The sequence below is a fragment of the Trematomus bernacchii genome, unplaced genomic scaffold (assembly GCF_902827165.1).
Source record: "Trematomus bernacchii unplaced genomic scaffold, fTreBer1.1, whole genome shotgun sequence".
In the NCBI taxonomy this organism is placed as follows: Eukaryota; Metazoa; Chordata; class Actinopteri; order Perciformes; family Nototheniidae; genus Trematomus; species Trematomus bernacchii.
Window position 1 is genome coordinate 8099876 of NW_022987851.1, and position 16604 is coordinate 8116479.

Genomic DNA, 16604 nt, shown 5'->3' on the forward strand with positions numbered 1-16604 from the left:
TTGAATGCTCCGAAGTGTTGGCCTCCTCCCTAAACCCAGAACCTGATGATGTACTGGCCAAGCACTAAAAAGACATTTCATTGTGTTAACAATACGTTGTATCATAATATTTACTGTACAGCAAAACCTGGAAAGCTGTAATGTTACTTTCTTAAGGTTGCAACCCATAGTGTACATCATGTAGGCTGTTTTTCCAAATAAAAGGTACATACGAATGTAAAGGCTAAGATGGCCGGCATAGTTCCATTATTAATAGCAATAGTTTTCTGATATCAATATGTAACAATATGTAAAATATGCAAATAATGAAGCAATCACATGTAAAGCATACGATTAAAATCAATGTCATTGCCTTTAGACAAAGACTCTTCAAATCATTCTATCAAAACCTTCAATAACTAAGTTATTTTTTCTTTGTAATGTACTTATCAAAGCAGTTCAATTTATAAAATAATATGAACACAGCAACAACACAGAAAAACCTTTGATTCAATTTAAAAATCAGGTGTTACCAATAACATTAACGATGGTTATGTTTTATTCAAGGGTAAGCGATAGGAGTGCTGTCACACTGTCATCCAACTTCTGACATGTTCAAATGTCTTCTGTGAACTAGCTATTAATCCACAGTCCTAATGACAGGTATACATGCTACATACTGTAGAAGGAAGGTTGAAAGTTTGAGTGTAAACATTTTCTTTAACATATAGGCCAAGGGTGTTGGCTCAAACAATCCACGAGATGGCACACTTAGCAATTTGTTTAAGTCAATTCGACGTGATATCCAGTAGGCCTACACCCTCCAGCCGTTAGGGGGGCAACACGTGCTGTTAATAACCACGCACCCTGTGGCGTAGAGTAAGAGTAGCCCGCTGCCTTGCCACATTCTGCGGCTTTTTCGGTCCAGTACGGTCGGGGGAAAGACCAGACCGAAATCTCTCCTACGTTGGGAGTTCGCAGTGCTTCAAGGGTGACCAGGCGTCTGCTGCGATGTTAACACAGAGCTGAAGCTACAGATCTGCTGGCTCTGATAGATGACAGGTAACTTTGTGTTTATGTTATTCAGCATTACGGTGTGTCCGTAGTTATCATATAGCCTAGCTAAAACTAACATTACAGATGCTCTCTATTAAAGACCCTGTTCTGACTTGTGTCTGCTCGTTAGCTTAACGCCGACGGCGGCTAATGTTCGTCCATTGAAAATGCAGAGTCGACACCTACCAGAAGTGAAAAACACGGAAGCGTTTTGAGAGGGCTGTGTAGTGCTACTCCTTCTTTGTTGGATATTACACATGTCCTACTTAACCGAGATGTTAAGCTAGCTAGTTATGGAATGCCATTTGGCAAACACATAGTAATTTTTTTTGCTATGAAATGAATTATTATGGCTTTTTAATAAATCATGAACAAATGGTTGTATTTAATGAAGAACACACATTTTAGGGAGTATTATTGAACAATGACATGTATTTAACATTATGTCACTGGACTTTAATTGTATAATGCCACATTTATTTATGTTCTGGGACCTTTATTTGATATTTCCCCCTTTTTTTTTTTAAAGGGACTTTTATTGCACAATGCCGTATTAATTAGATTCAGTTCACATTTGTTTTATAATTACACATGTATTTATTTCATGGGACTTCATTTCAGAATTCCAAATATATTTTGTTGTGTACAATCCTACATTTCGTTTTTTTCAGGGGTCTTGTGTTTCATAATAACACAGGTATTTATTTAAGGTAACTTTATTTTAGAACTACACTTTTAATGTGTTTATTACAAGAGACTTGTATTTGATGTCACATTGATTTATGTAAGGGGCACTTTTATTTCAGTGTAATATTAACTTAGTTATATATTTTAGGGGACCTTTTATTTGTTATCATTCCACATTTATTGACATAGCAACCTGGCAGGCAGGGTGCTATGTTGGGATTAGTTGCTGCTTCTTTAGTTTAGCCAAGTTGCTGTCCAACCCTATGACTTAGACATGCTTGTTTGTTCAAGTGTTCCTGTACGCCTTAGGTAGAATACCAGATCTAGATTTCTCTCAATCGTACGCTGCCAAAAACCAGTCACGCTCAGAACCTGCTGGGATGTGGCTGGAGATCTCAATGCCCAAACACCAAACCAACATCAAAGAACTAGTAGTTTAAGAAGCCAAATTGTATGTTCTGCTTCTTTATGTAGAAAAAATACAATGTAACGTTTGCCAATCACTTTCACTTGACTCTCGCTTACCACTACACTTTATTTCAGAGGGCCGTGCCTAGCGAAAATATCCAAGCCTTGGAATGATAAGATGAGAGGAAGTAAACAAATATAAGCTAGTCTTTGTATGCCCTCTTGACTTTTCCTTGTTTTCTTCCCTTCTGTTTCTCTTGTGCTCTCAATTGCTTATCGGAGTCATTTTCATTAAATCGCAAAAACTAAGGCGCCAGGCTCTTACCAACAGCCCGGCTGACAGTTGACTTGATGTATCAGGGCCAGTCTTGTAGACAAGATGCTATGATATTCCTGTTGGGGGATGGTTTTATCTAAAGTTACAGTTTGGAACATGTAACTCGTAATGGAAGACAAGTAACATTTGTTATGCTTCTGATGCTTGTCTTCGGTGCCACTGGGTCCGTTTTCGGGAAGTCTGTCGGCAGTGACCAGCAGAACAGGGAGGACTGTCCCCGCAGTTGTGTCTACAAAGCCAGTTTCTTTAGAGAGATCCCTACCCTGCTGTAACCTACGGGAACAAGACTCGAGCTGCGGTTTCCTACTGGCTCTGCTCCCTGCAAGTCTGGTTCATAATAGATGGCAACCGAGCTTTGGCATGGAGTTGATACGCTCCTTTGATTGGTTGTTGTGCTGTGGGACAACTGATGACTTGACAACAAATTACCAAACAACCATTGATCTGAGTATGTGGATAACTGGGAAATAAATGTGGAATTATGAAATAAAAGTTCACTGAAATGTGGCATCAGGCTTTTCTATAAGCTTGTTTATTTATAATTGAATAAAATGGCATTTCATAGCTTGTTGAAGCTTGTCAGACATCTGCACACCAGACTCACACAGACCAGGCTGCAGTTACTTCTGATAATCTTATTATTATTCTCCTTGAGGCAACATGTGTTTAAAACATGATGCCAAGAACCCTGAAGCACAGCTAAACTGTCAAAATAAGGCTTAACAAGCTGACTTCGCAAAAGCCAGGTATTAGATAACTTACAAACGACTGTGTACCTTAATTTATTTAGCAAGAACACTTTTACACTGAGAAGTGATGGCATGTTTCCGCTTTTGCTGCATGGGATATTTTTGTAATGTTAACTAACAATATTTCACGGTGTCCTCTAAACAAGCCAACGTAATGCGTTTTTCTCTCCTTTTCATACGTTCTCAGAGTCAAAGCAGTTTCTGTTCTAGGCAATGTTTAATTGATGTACCTGGATAGAAACCCTGCAAAATTGTGTTGCAAGAATGATCTGAATTGTGAATAGACTCTGTTGTCTACTTTCCAGCACACACCAGTCATGGAGTTCAACAAATTGAAGACATTGTGGATATTTTGCTTGTGTCTCGTTGGAAAAAGTTGGACTGAAAGATCTACATCAGACAATCATATTGTTGAAAATGGCGTGTCGGGTAAGTAATCAATCATTACTTGTAGCTTTTTATTTGTCTATTTTTTCCACCTGTTGATGACACACAATCGGGTGTATAAGTGTTAATGCCACGTCTTTGTGATTGTGCGGGCCCTAAAAGTAGACATGTTGAGAATAGTCTGGCATTAAATCCTCCTATTAGATCAAGACACCGTAAGCCAAAACCTTAGCCTAACTGGTCTAATGGTTAGTTGACATTTGAGCAGGGTTTTAGGTTGTTTCAGAATCAGATGGTAATAATCCATTATTATTTCCAATACATTACAATCAAAATATTGTTTGTGCCACCCTTACACTTTCTCATTTCCTTTGCTTGTATTGCAACTTAGTTTTCAACATCAAAAATGACCTCCGGTATTTAGGTGTAGAGTATGTTATGGACAAGGATTCCTTTTACAGTGTGTTAGCTGACATGGATATATGTAAGAGATTAGTGTAATCCTCTCACAGCATCCTCCCACAGTGAAATACTGCATTCCATTATAAAGCATTCATTTTTTTATATAATAAATTGATCAACATGTTTGGTGAATTTAACAACCTCCTCTCGTAAAAGAAAAATGATCCATGGTCTCCTATCACTGACAATCTCTTGCCTCAAACCATGAAGTGATTCTAAATCAATGGTAACAGTGATTGCATCTGTCGACCATATCTTGAGTCTGAGTCTGCTAGAAATAAGTATTAGCCGCTAAAGACACACCGTGACTCAGGGTTTTTGCAAATGTGCTAGTGTAATTATCATTGTCTACTCCCAAAAGGCATGACAGTTGTTCAGGATTACGTCTTTTCCCCACTCATTTTAAGCAGGAGTGAGGCAAAGATCCACACATGCAAACCTAGCTCTGTTAAGACATTATATTAGTACTTCTAAACAATTAAACCGCAACTATTGAGACATTGTTAAAGTTACATTGTTCTTACTTATGTGTGTCACATGTCCCATGAGGCCCCTCTGAGGATAAACTGTATTATTGACTGATTTTCAAAGCATGACAGTGTTTCTGAATGGCGTAGAGCCTATTACCTGCGGCACTTTTGAAGTAGCAAAGTTTGGAGTGTGCTATTCCGGCACATGCAGGCACACAGAATGAGTTGCGTAACTTGAGCTCTTAAAAAAGGCCGGCTGACTGGTATGTAAATATCTTATCTTGCGTCTCCAGAGGTTTGCAAGCCAAATGAGAAAGAAGGCCAGGTTCGGTGTATGAGAGTGTTGCAGGTGGTAGGTTTTCACTAAGCTAACTGTCACTCTTTGTTTAACATGGTGAGTGTGAATGAGGGAGAATGCAGAAGAGTAATTTCCTTTTTGGTATGTGGCTAACCTTTTGCTACGCTGAGGTGCAGCATGTGCGTCAAGCCGTCCTTGTTCATCTAGCAGAAATATAAGTCTCTATTTGCCAATTAAAAACCCTTAAATAGACGCTTTTATGGACACTGTACCGTTGCAGGGATTAATCTGACAATGTTTAGCCTACTTTCTGTTTTATCTCTAACTGCAGAGCCAGCCTGTCATAACAGATGGTTCTGGGAATTAAAAAAACATGGGTGGGTAATGATAAGGTGATTCTTGGGAGGGGGGCATTACGCTGTAAATGCCAGCCTGGTGCAAACCAAACGCCTGCATTGGATACACTATTGTGTTGGTGACATTAATTAATGATAAAGCAGTATCAATTAATATATGGACTTGAGCTCGGCCATGTATAAAAGGGGAAGTGAATTTGGTTATGCAAACTGTTACACCCTATTGTTGTGAGAATGATGCAGACGATTCTATAAATGACTTTTATCCAAGTGTTTATCCAATTAATGCCCCTACCCTGCAAACCAGAATAAACTACAAGAATCAAGCATTTTATTCATAGGTCTGTATGATATTATTAGAAAAGTTCATAGAGGTACATTGTTGTTGGTACAAAACCAAGCCCAGGAAATGCAAGCCACTTATTCATGTTGGTGAACAAGGCAGCTTCCCCCTTAACCCTCATGGCCTCTTCCTCTTTTTGTGGTTGTAATGCAATGAAATACTAAATAAAGCATATTGTTTGGACATATGCTTCTCCCTTAACTTAATTTAACCAGGAAAAGACCTCTCTGAGATTGGTAGTCACAAATTAACTGGAATGTCCAGGATCAGATAGCTGCAGAAGCAGCACATTGAGGTTATATAAGACCGTCTCAAATTGAATTCCATAATATATATATATATATATATATATACATGTCTGAAGGTTTCAGGGGCAGGATTCTTCTGAATTCACTTAAACCATGGATAACATTGAAATGAAATGTACTGTTACTACAGGCACTTTCCCACAGCTCCTGCATCTCTGCAGAACAGGCCAAACAAGGTTTCCTCTCAGGGAGTGGTGGCGTTATCTTTGATCTAGCGCAGAGGATCTCTAATCCCTCAGGAAGCAGAGGGCTGATGAGCTTCACTAGATGCTTTTCAGATGGCTAAATATCATGATATGTAGCCATTGATATATGCATTTCTAATTTATTTACAAATGATTGTGGAGCCCTTCACACTGAAAACCTAACAAGTTACAGAGGCCTGACCGTCAAAAAGACAATTGAAAGTAAACAAATGTTAACCAAAACATAATTTTGATCAAACTTTAAAGTCTAAACTGTGAAAAATGTAGAGCACACAATTATGAAAAGCTGCTTTGCCTTAGGACGAGGCCAGTTTTTGGTCTGACAGTCATGCTGTCTTAGGCCTAGGCTCCACGGGAACGAAAACGGGTTGAATCCGCATATTTCTCATGCGTATAGCCCTTTAAGCTCGACGACGCCGTAACGGAAACTTAGAAACAGACCCTGCAAACGACAACGGGTCCAAAGGTGGATAGATCTGGGAACGGAGCGCTCTGGGGGGTCCAACGGGGCCGTGTGGTCGCCTATACGGTCATCCGTTTCTGATAATGACGACGCAATAGCCCCGCCTCTCCCCGCCTCTGCTGCTCACCCCCGCAAAAGTACACTGCACACTGAATTCAGATTATTTATCTTTATCTCGATATGGACATAAACGCGAGTGAAGTCTAATCTGACAGGACGGAGACACGCAGCTCCTCCCGCTGTGATGCAGCGGGAGCAAAACACACACTTCAAGTCAGATCATCACCCTTAGCTATTTTAATTACCTCTCAAACTACCTAAACTAGTTATAAATATGTTCATTTTTACTGTCGGGTCACTCATTACAGGATCAGCTGCTGCATGAGACAGACACTGACGCTGTGAGAAGAGAGGAAAAAGAGACAGGCTCTGTGTATTTTATGATTATATATCATTATATCGTCGTTATTCATTTGTTTTAAAGCTCAATAAATAACAATGAAGACCTTTGACCGGCACTTTTATAATTTTGTCCGAAAGATTTAAACTTTAACACACGTTGACCGGCGAAAAACTCTGCCCGGTTCCGTCGGCCCCCACCGCGGAGAATACACAGAAGTGCAGCCATGACAACCATTCTTCTTCGCTGCTTTTGTGGAGGAAGTTGCTGCTTTTGTGGAGGAAGTTACAGCGCCACGTACAGGTTCGGCATATGTACTGCTGCTTTTCCAGCGGTTGGATGTAAACGGAGCCGTCTCGTGTAGCTTGACACAATCCGGTGTATATTGCGTGTGGGCGGAAGGTTTTTTGCGGTTGCGTTTGCGTTACTCCGATGCGTTTTGCCGTATGCGTTCCCGTGGAGCCGGGGCCTTAGCGTCTTGGTTACATCCCCTCATTGAGTTTTAGGCTTTACATAAATAAGTCTTTGTCTTGAAGAAATTTTAAAGTTGGTTATATTTGCGAGAAAGAAAGGAGGAGTGAGGTCTTCTGAAAAACACAAAAGGTTAAAAGTCATGAACTTTTTTTTCGCCGTCACAGGATTATTTGAATTCAAAAGAGCTATCGTAGGTATGATGTTGAATCAGTACTTGAGTAAATTATTATTTAACTATTCAAATTGTATCTTTTTGTATTGGTCTGTCTTGATCTGCCTGGTTGTTTCTATTTATTGTTTAAAAAACGTGTTATTGTATAATCTTGACATTGCTAATATAGCAGTTTTCTGAAATATCACAGCTGGAAGGATGAAGGATAATGTCTGGGATGTAATCCCTACCTACTTTGAAAAGTATTCTTTTACACTTTGGGGACTGTTCTGTGTGTAACTATATTGGTTGTTTTGGAGACTCCTTATGATGGAGCAAGAACAACAGAGAAATTGCCTACAAAAAATCTCACGGATTTAGGATTATGTCAAATATTAGCTGTTTCTCAAAAATGAAGGTAACAAAAATAAACCAAAATGATCTGTTAATACCTATTGTAAAAAGAGATGTTTAATTATCTTGAGCAGACAATAAAGACATTTGATTAATGTTTTCTAATCTTCATTTTGTTGTTGTAGTAGTACCCAGTTAACACTATCTTCATATGACTTTGATTCTCCAATAGATTTTTGTCGCATCGATGAGAAGCTTTGCAACGATGAGAATGAAGTTCTCAGCTACGAGGCGATCCGTAGTATTCACAAGCAGATGGATGATGACGCAAACGGCAATGTAGACGTGTCCGAGACAGACGGCGTAAGTATCAACCTCAGAATTCATCTTCAACAGGAGCTGATGCTCTGTTGAAGGGGGCACTCTGGTTTGTAAAGTCACAGAGGTGGTCTTCCTTCAGGTTAAAGAGGGTTACAGGTATCATTACTGTAATCCTCTGTAAACTGATCATCGGATTGGCTGCTAACATGGTCAGTTAATCATACCCCTGTAATGTTCTTAACTTACACTGAGTAACAAGAGGATTTGTTCTGTTTCTGCTCCAGTGCCCTTTTTACTGAAGTGTTTGTCAATAATTAACCTAATTCACTGGCGTACATGCTGCCACATTAGTACATACACATGGTAACACGGAAGGTTAGTGAACCTTTCATCAGACTGTAGTTTGTAGGTAGAAATGCATGACAAATAGTGTTAGCTACTTTTCTCTTAAGTACAGTGAAGCATAATGAAAGCACAGTATAGAGGGTAGCAGGCGCTCACAGCTGGATAATGATCATTGGAAGTCAAGTCTGTTGCTTATCAGGCAACACTGCGCCGTAAAGACACTGCCTGTCATCCATTAAGCTTACATCCTGGGCTCTTGTCTAAACTACATGTTGCGTGTGATTTTCAGGAGGCCTCTTCTGGAGCCTCATTTAATTTTTGTTCAGTCTGTTGCTGTAGAGGCCACACCAATGGCCTCTCTGCTTTAAGAAGAGGCACTGAGCATCAAAAACAAGCAATAAATCAAGTACTACTCAGGGCTCGACATTATAAATGGCCCGCTGGCCCAGAAGCACTATTTAGACACCCCGGGCCAGCATAACGTACTTTCCACTTGCCCGCTCGGGCCACTAAAAATATTGCTTTAAAAAAGGAATTGTCCTTTGGTATAGGTATTTTGACAAGCAATTTTGTTAAATTTTTTCGTTTATTAACGCTACAACATAGCGTTTCATGAAGTGGTTGTCGTTGTTGGGTGAAAAGCAGACAGCTGTTTGCTGCGGAGTAGAGTACAGCGCGAGCAGGCTCCAGTGCGCGGGAGTGCGCTCCTTCCCTACAGACTTTAGCGCCACCTAACCATTTGCCAAAATGTTTTTAATACCAGCGGTAACCGGCCAAGCGCCGGGCAAAAAACAATCTTAAAATAAAAGAATGTCAGCGGAGGAGTTAAAGGAGAGTGACAGGGAGTATGAGAAGAAGAGGGAGAGAACGTTTCAGCCATACTGGCTTGATCGATGGAGTTTGCTTCAAAATGATGCCAATATAAACAAGGTCTTTTGTCGGCTCTGTACATCAATGCCGACCTAGTGACAAGTAAGTGAAGAGTAGAACAAATATAAAGGTATTCGCTATAGGGAAATGTCCCAGCAGTTTAGGAGAATGAAGGCTCTAATCTAGGCTATTACATAGCAGTCTAACTCCTAATGACAGGAAGGCAGAAAGCGCATTATACTAATAATATACTCATAATAGCAGAATTCTTTTAACAATGACCACAATATAATTATTTTAATAAACCAAATTTGAACAATTGAGGAAAACGAGGAAGAACTGATTCAAATGTTGTAGTAATGTAGTTTGTGCATAAATGACTATTGCAACAAATGTGTTCATTTTCTTCATTATTAGTCTATTTTTTGGACGAATGCTCTTGGGCCAGTGGAATTTTACCCTTAATGTCTACCCCTGTCTGTACAGTGAGCACGCACATCTGTAGTGGCTCAGAGCCAGGAAATAGAAAGCTTAAAACGATTAAGAGCACTTAAAGACAATAATCCGACTTCCTGTTATCATACAGTAAATAAATAGAGGATAGCTGAATTCTTCATGACACAGTTCAAAGTCTGCATCTGGCTTTAAAGAATAAGCAATAGGCCTTAGCCACAATGATGCACATTTTCCAAAGACAATACTTTGAGGAGCGTGATACTTCACCTGCAGTACAGACTATCTCTGTAGTGAAATCCTCCCACACAGATATAGCAAGAAAGAAAGGCATCATGACTTATTACTGGTTTCCACCGATGTTGCATGAGTTGGCTTTTGTAGGAGTGCAAGATGTTATGTTTGTGACTAAGTAAGCCTACGATATAGTGGGCAACCACCTGTGTGGTTCCATTTCTTGTAGTGGACCACTACCACTCGTGCCCTAAATGTGGGTTTTGGTGCCATGGTGTCAACATGCCATTTTAAAACAGAGATACAAAAAGAAATCCAGAGACCTCTGTTGTTCAGGTTTAGGGGATTACAATTATGTTCATGTAGATTATCACCAGTTCTAAATGGTTCAAGATCAATACATAATAATTGTGTGCTTTAAAAAAAAATGATACATTTAGACATGATTGCAGAATTGCTCAAACTTCAGAGACTCGATACTTTCACTGTATTCTCTGTAACCATTACAAACATCCTTGTCATTCTGCAGTTCCTGAGAGAAGATCTTAACTACCATGACCCCAAGGCCAAGCACAACACCTTCCATGGTGACGACCAGTTCATCAGTGTGGAGGACCTGTGGAAGGCCTGGAAGGGCTCTGAAGGTATTGCTTTGATACATGTTCCTACTAAAACCAGCAGTGACTGCAAACAAAGGCCAATCTCTCCGTTTGTGTTGTGCTTGTTTGAGTTTAAAGACTGTAAACTTTGTTTCTGCAAACTGTGTACCGCATTGACACGCTCTGCTAATATTTACTGTTTGATATTTGACTGTTTATTGAAACACTCCTTGTGACTTTGAGTGTCTGTTAGTAGCTTGTAAATTAGAGTTAGTTTTTTCTTCTGACTGAAAGGGTGGGTCTCACATTCCCCTGCTTGACACTCACTTGCGCAACAGTCAATCAGATGTCATGTCAAGCAAAGTGCAGTCTAGTTATCAGCACCAGCAAGTGTGTCACTCTTATTGACTCTTGTCAGCACGAAAAATTCACATGTTCACTATCACCTCCTTCTGCCTATCTGTTTGACTGGGCTATCGTATACTCTTTGAGAGCACTTTTCATGTGCCGTATCTGGCACTTATGTCTATTCACACCCTTTGCTCTGGCTGCCTTTCCCCCCTTTTTTGCTCATAGCACTGACTTATCCTGCAATGCAGTTTTTTGACAAGGCTCTGGAGATTTGGAGCCAGGAAACTGGGTTTTTGTCCAAGAAAATAAGACTAACACAGACAGCCCACACTGTTGTCTCTGCTGGTTATCACTATGGGCAGGTCACTGTATGCTACGCTACAGGATACAGGCGACCATTCCGGATACAGCTGTCCATGTTTGTTTGATATGTCTCATGTATCAAGTTGTATTTACAGTGCAGTTTGATAGTGTTATGGTAGTTGCATATGGTGGTTGTTTTGGCTCTGTTCACTGGGTTTAAAATCAAACAATATCCACCAGGTCAGTGCTGACTCTCTTGATATTCATTTCAGAGCAGCAGTGTAGGTAGAAAGGGGGCATTAAGGGACAGCCATTATTGGACAAGTTAGTAGATACCGACTGTAGCAAAGGTTGTGCTATGTGATGCTCTGCTGGGCCTGTACTGCAGTCATCTTTATTGCTGGGTCATTTTTTCGTAGCATCTTTACCGTAAGCCTGTTTTTTAAATAAGCAAAACGCATGATCATTTGGAATGAGTTTTAAAGATGCTGTGGAGGGTCACTGTTCTCAAATGAGGTGCTAAAAGTCTATAAGTACATTGTCCATTCAATAAGAAGACCCTCAAACATCATATGATACAAGTCAGCTTTTTATCACATAGCCATTGTTTTATTCATTTGAAAGAGAGCAACAATAAAGAACATATTAGTTGTACTTCCTAACTGCACCTGCACCTTAGAGCCTTATCAATACTGGACGTCTGCAGGAATTGGATGAATAAGTATCTGTGAGCACTATAACTAAATGTGTTTTTATTTTTCCCCACAGTGTATAATTGGACATTGGATGAGGTGGTGGAATGGCTCATCACTTATGTGGAACTGCCACAATATGTCGAGGCCTTTCGCAAGATGAATTTTAATGGAAGCGTCATGCCAAGGTAAAATATGTCAAGACTTTTATAACTTCTCCAAAGTGAAATGTACCACAAATAAGTTGTGGTTTATATAAAACTGTTAAACTCACAAATGTACAACAGTGATGCCACTGTGGACATGACCCCAACACATAACATGGATTTGATGCATCTTCTTACTGCCAGCTATTAAATCCCATTTAAATGACTTTCTTTATAAGTTATTACATTCCCTATTCTGATCAGTCAGTGTCAGTTTTAGAACATTCATTTCATTTTCCGCAGCTAGTGTATCGAGTGACCGTTTGTGATTTTTAATCTGAATGATAGATAATAAAGATTTGTTAAGGGGTCACGTTACACATGGCTCAGAATGGATTACACCCTTTGCTCTTCCTTCCTTGTTCCTGCATAATGACTTTGTGTGTCTGTTCTCTCTCAGGCTGGCTGTTAAGAACACCTCCCTGACGCTCTCTATTCTGAAGATCCTGGATCGCAGCCACGTGCAAAAGTTGCAGCTCAAATCTTTGGACACCGTGCTGTTTGGAGCACCCCTGAGTATGTGACGTTATTCCTTTTTGTTAATGTTGCAGCTCCTATTCATACACACTCATACAACCAATCATACAACATGAGTTGGTTGGTACTTCACACCCCTAAGCAGAGTTGAGAGGAAAGTTCAGTTCTTGTTACCTCTTTATTGATGTTACCTCTTCATTGATGTTACCTCTTCTATAGAAAAGCAGGAAAACTCAAAACATTGTCAGCAAAATTCTGTAAAACATAGTGGGAAGATTTAAAATGAAAAGCTTACCTGGATACACATTTTTTGTTGTTGCATATTGTAGTTTTCAGTTATTATTTTTGTTTAGATATTGATCCAGATGCAGATAAAAAAATGTATAAAAACATGTTGGGGATCCTGCGTCCTGGACATTTATGTACTTCTAGAATGCCTCATTATTTCTAAATAAGGCTTTCATACTATGTCAATATGTTGGAACCGGTTTCGTCACAGAAAACCGCTTATCAGAGAGCTAGAAATCATCTTCAACTTTCAAGTCAACACTTGTTCACATATGTCACTCCCTCATGAGAAAACTTGACTTGATTCTCTTGCATTGGAAGACTATTACTGTGAGACATCACTAGGAAGATTTTTAGTTTGTTTCAACAGCAAACCACCATTTCCTATATCCTGACCACAGTTCTTTTACTGACTCATTTTTAATCAGTACCTTGTCCCTGTAATATGCGAGTCACTAAATCATCTACTCACTGATTTACTGACTTCAGTCGTCCCAACTTTGATATGTTGGGGTAGTCCTGTCACCACCTGTGTCGGTTTCAGGGAGTGAGGAAGTGAGACGTAGTTAGACCCCACTTGATAATACGCTTTTCACTGCGTAGTAAGATTAACATGCTCTCATCCTCTCCTCTCTTTCTCCAGTTATACTGCTCCATATATGTAACTACTATTTGTTTTCTTCTCTTAAGGGTTTCATTGCCTCACAATGGATAGGGTGTGTCTCTTCTTTCATTCCTCTTGGCAGCACATTACATTTTTTTTTACGAAATCTGTGTTAACATATTGTTCCCAGAACGTCTGACCAACTCCTTGTTGATTTCTAGAAAAACAGGGTTGGTTCCTTCAAGCTTAGTTACAGCCTGGCAGATGAAACATTTGCCATACTAAGCTGAAAACAATATGGATTTTTAGAGTTTACACACATATTTATGTTGTGCAGGGACTCCCTGCTGAAGAGAATTGATTCTGAGGGGCAGATATGTGTGATCATCATAGAAAATGTAATGAACCTTCAAAGAAAGGAGTCTTCTTCATTAGAAAGAGATTGCACAGGGCGACAGTGTGTAGTCGTCTGTGTCTGGCATGTGTCATTGTGAATGTGTTTTGTTAGAATCACACCCGAAGGAAGACATTTGTGAGCACCGTCTGGCTTTGACAGCCTCTCAAAGCCAGGGGGTCCCACTAATAGTCAGTGTGACACACTGTGTAGAGCAGCAGCATTTTAAGACACATCTCACAATGGGTTGATCTTAATCAAGTGGACTGTTGTGTACAAAATAATCAACCAAAGGACATTTCCAGTTTTGTTGTTAATTAAATGTCACTTAATGCTCTCTGGGTGGTAATTCTGTAAGGCAGTCAATGTAGTATTTGCTAGAACTTGAGTGATGACAGGAAGCAAACTGTGTTTCCTGCTGAGGTCTGATAGTAGCAGTACATAGAGAACAGTCTAGCATTTGGAAATGGTTTTATATTATCTCAGAGATAATGCACAGTATTTCCTTTTTTTAAGCATCTGTTCCCAGTCACTATGCAGACCAAAGACACATTTAGCACACATGCATTTCAGTTAAATACCATGACCTCATCTTTGGGATTTTCCTCTCGTGGCTTAAAGGTAATGGCCTGCATCTACCGGCCAAAGAAGACATGGGAGCAGTAGTTTACAGCTGTCCTGTATATTTTCTATTTCTCACTTCTAGTTTTTGCTTTGACACAATAGCAGGCACAGCTGACTCTGATGAACCAGTGTTTATGGACTTTCTAATTCCACAGGAATATACACAGCCTTCCTGAAAGATCATTTATCACAAGCTAGAAATGTTGTGTGCCTTTGAGCATACAGAGGGTTCATGTGAAGTTTCATGTGAAGTTTGATCCACATGATGATTTCACTTTGATCTATGTCATTATCAGCCAGTAGTGCAGGAACATGTTTGTAGAGAACTTTGTTTTTAAGGGAAATGTACTCCTGATCATATCTTAAGAGAAACAAGCTTGTGTAGTGACATGTTATCCTAATTTTACTTCCTTTTTCTCTCACTCCAGGAAGTAGAAGTCATAGTTTTGACATCACTTTCCCACACACCCCTTTTCAGGTTTTGCAAGAAAAACTTGCCTCCCTGTGTGGCTTTCTAGGCTGAAATGCAAGCTGTGTGTCAAGCTGCTGCATGACAACTACAAATGACAAATAAAAGCAAACCTTTTTTTGGGTCAGATTTTAAGATTATAGAAGTTCGCCTCATGAAAGTTGAAATGAAACAAAGATTTCTCACAGATGATAGCTGCTTTTTAGCTGCTGTGAATTGTAATAGCTATGAATCCCTTACAATGACAACATGACAGCATACCCACACTTTGTAAATATAAGGATTCCATTTCAAGCTCCTTATGTTTACCAGAATGTTATAGTTGCCATTGTTTGGTTTTCTCTGCATGTTTATCAGCATTGGTTACCAGACTGGAATAGGAAGTGTTAAGCTGGCTTTATCGTGGTCTTTTGCACTAGGCCTTCTCACCGCAACCTGAACCTGTGCTACTGACTCTTCTATTTGTGTCACTCTGCAGCGGGTGTATAACTTGGCTATATCAAACACAAGCCTCACCACATCCTGGTGAAACTTGCTCATTGTTAGACAACTGTATGATCTACATAGATGTTGCCTGGCTGAAATATAGATCCTTTACTGTCAGCACTTGAGATGTTTTGTGTTTATTAAAATGCTAAAATGTAACTTCTCTAATTGATTTTTCTCTTTCTATCAGTGAATAGACATAGCCACTTGAAGGACTTCATGCTGGTTGTGTCAATAGTCATTGGCATGGGTGGCTGCTGGTTTGCCTTCATCCAGAATCGCTACTCTAAGGATCACATGAAGAAGATGATGAAGGACCTGGACGGCCTGCAGAGAGCTGAGCAGAGCCTGCATGATCTGCAACAGAAGTGAGGGTTTTTCCACACCTCCCACACAAGCAATATGTTAAACGCTGTGCACACACCCCAGTAGTTTCCTCATAAAGCACGGAAATTAATGCACATCCTGTTTTAGTCCTCATATTATAACTACATTTATTCGCACCATCTTTTCTAAAGTATAGTTCAACTGCATGGCACAAGTCATCACTTTCACAGGATTGCATGATCAGAGCCACATTGTTCTAAAATGGGAGGTGCAACACAGTTAGAGGTGCACTATGCTTCAGTGGACATACATTTAGACCAATAAGTGATTCAATTGGCCTAAGTGGCACATTTTAAATTAAAGTGGACCCCAGAACCCCAGAACCCCCTCCATTAACCACATCACTCCTGAAGAACAGGAGTGATGTGGTTAATGGAGGGGGTTCTGGTGATGATGCGGGCGGCAGAGTTCTGAACCAGTTGAAGTCTGTGGATGGATTTGAGAGGGAGACCAAAGAGAAGGGAGTTGCAGTAGTCGATGCGGGAAGTGACCAGGGTGTGAACAAGAATGGCGGTGGTCTTAGGGTTAAAGGTAGGGTAGGTAAGTTTGAGAAACCGGCTCGAGATACACTTTTTGTTATATTCCATGGAATGCTCTTAACATCCCGATGGCA

The 16604-nt window shown here is 40.0% G+C and overlaps 1 protein-coding gene across 2 annotated transcripts in view; it reads left to right on the forward strand.

The window, feature by feature from the left end:
• The first annotated feature begins 831 nt into the window (after positions 1 to 831).
• Positions 832 to 16604, forward strand: part of stim1a (stromal interaction molecule 1a) — a 28253-nt gene continuing 12480 nt past the window's right edge. The window contains exons 1-7 of one of the 2 annotated variants that reach the window (XM_034112925.1): positions 832 to 1041; positions 3522 to 3645; positions 8121 to 8251; positions 10641 to 10755; positions 12133 to 12244; positions 12663 to 12778; positions 15795 to 15972. In XM_034112925.1, the coding sequence (XP_033968816.1) occupies positions 3534 to 3645; positions 8121 to 8251; positions 10641 to 10755; positions 12133 to 12244; positions 12663 to 12778; positions 15795 to 15972 (764 nt within the window). In that variant the 5' untranslated portion in view covers positions 832 to 1041; positions 3522 to 3533. Of the gene's footprint in view, positions 1042 to 2605; positions 2916 to 3521; positions 3646 to 8120; positions 8252 to 10640; positions 10756 to 12132; positions 12245 to 12662; positions 12779 to 15794; positions 15973 to 16604 lie in introns of those variants that run through there. The other variant, XM_034112924.1, reaches the window with a different exon arrangement.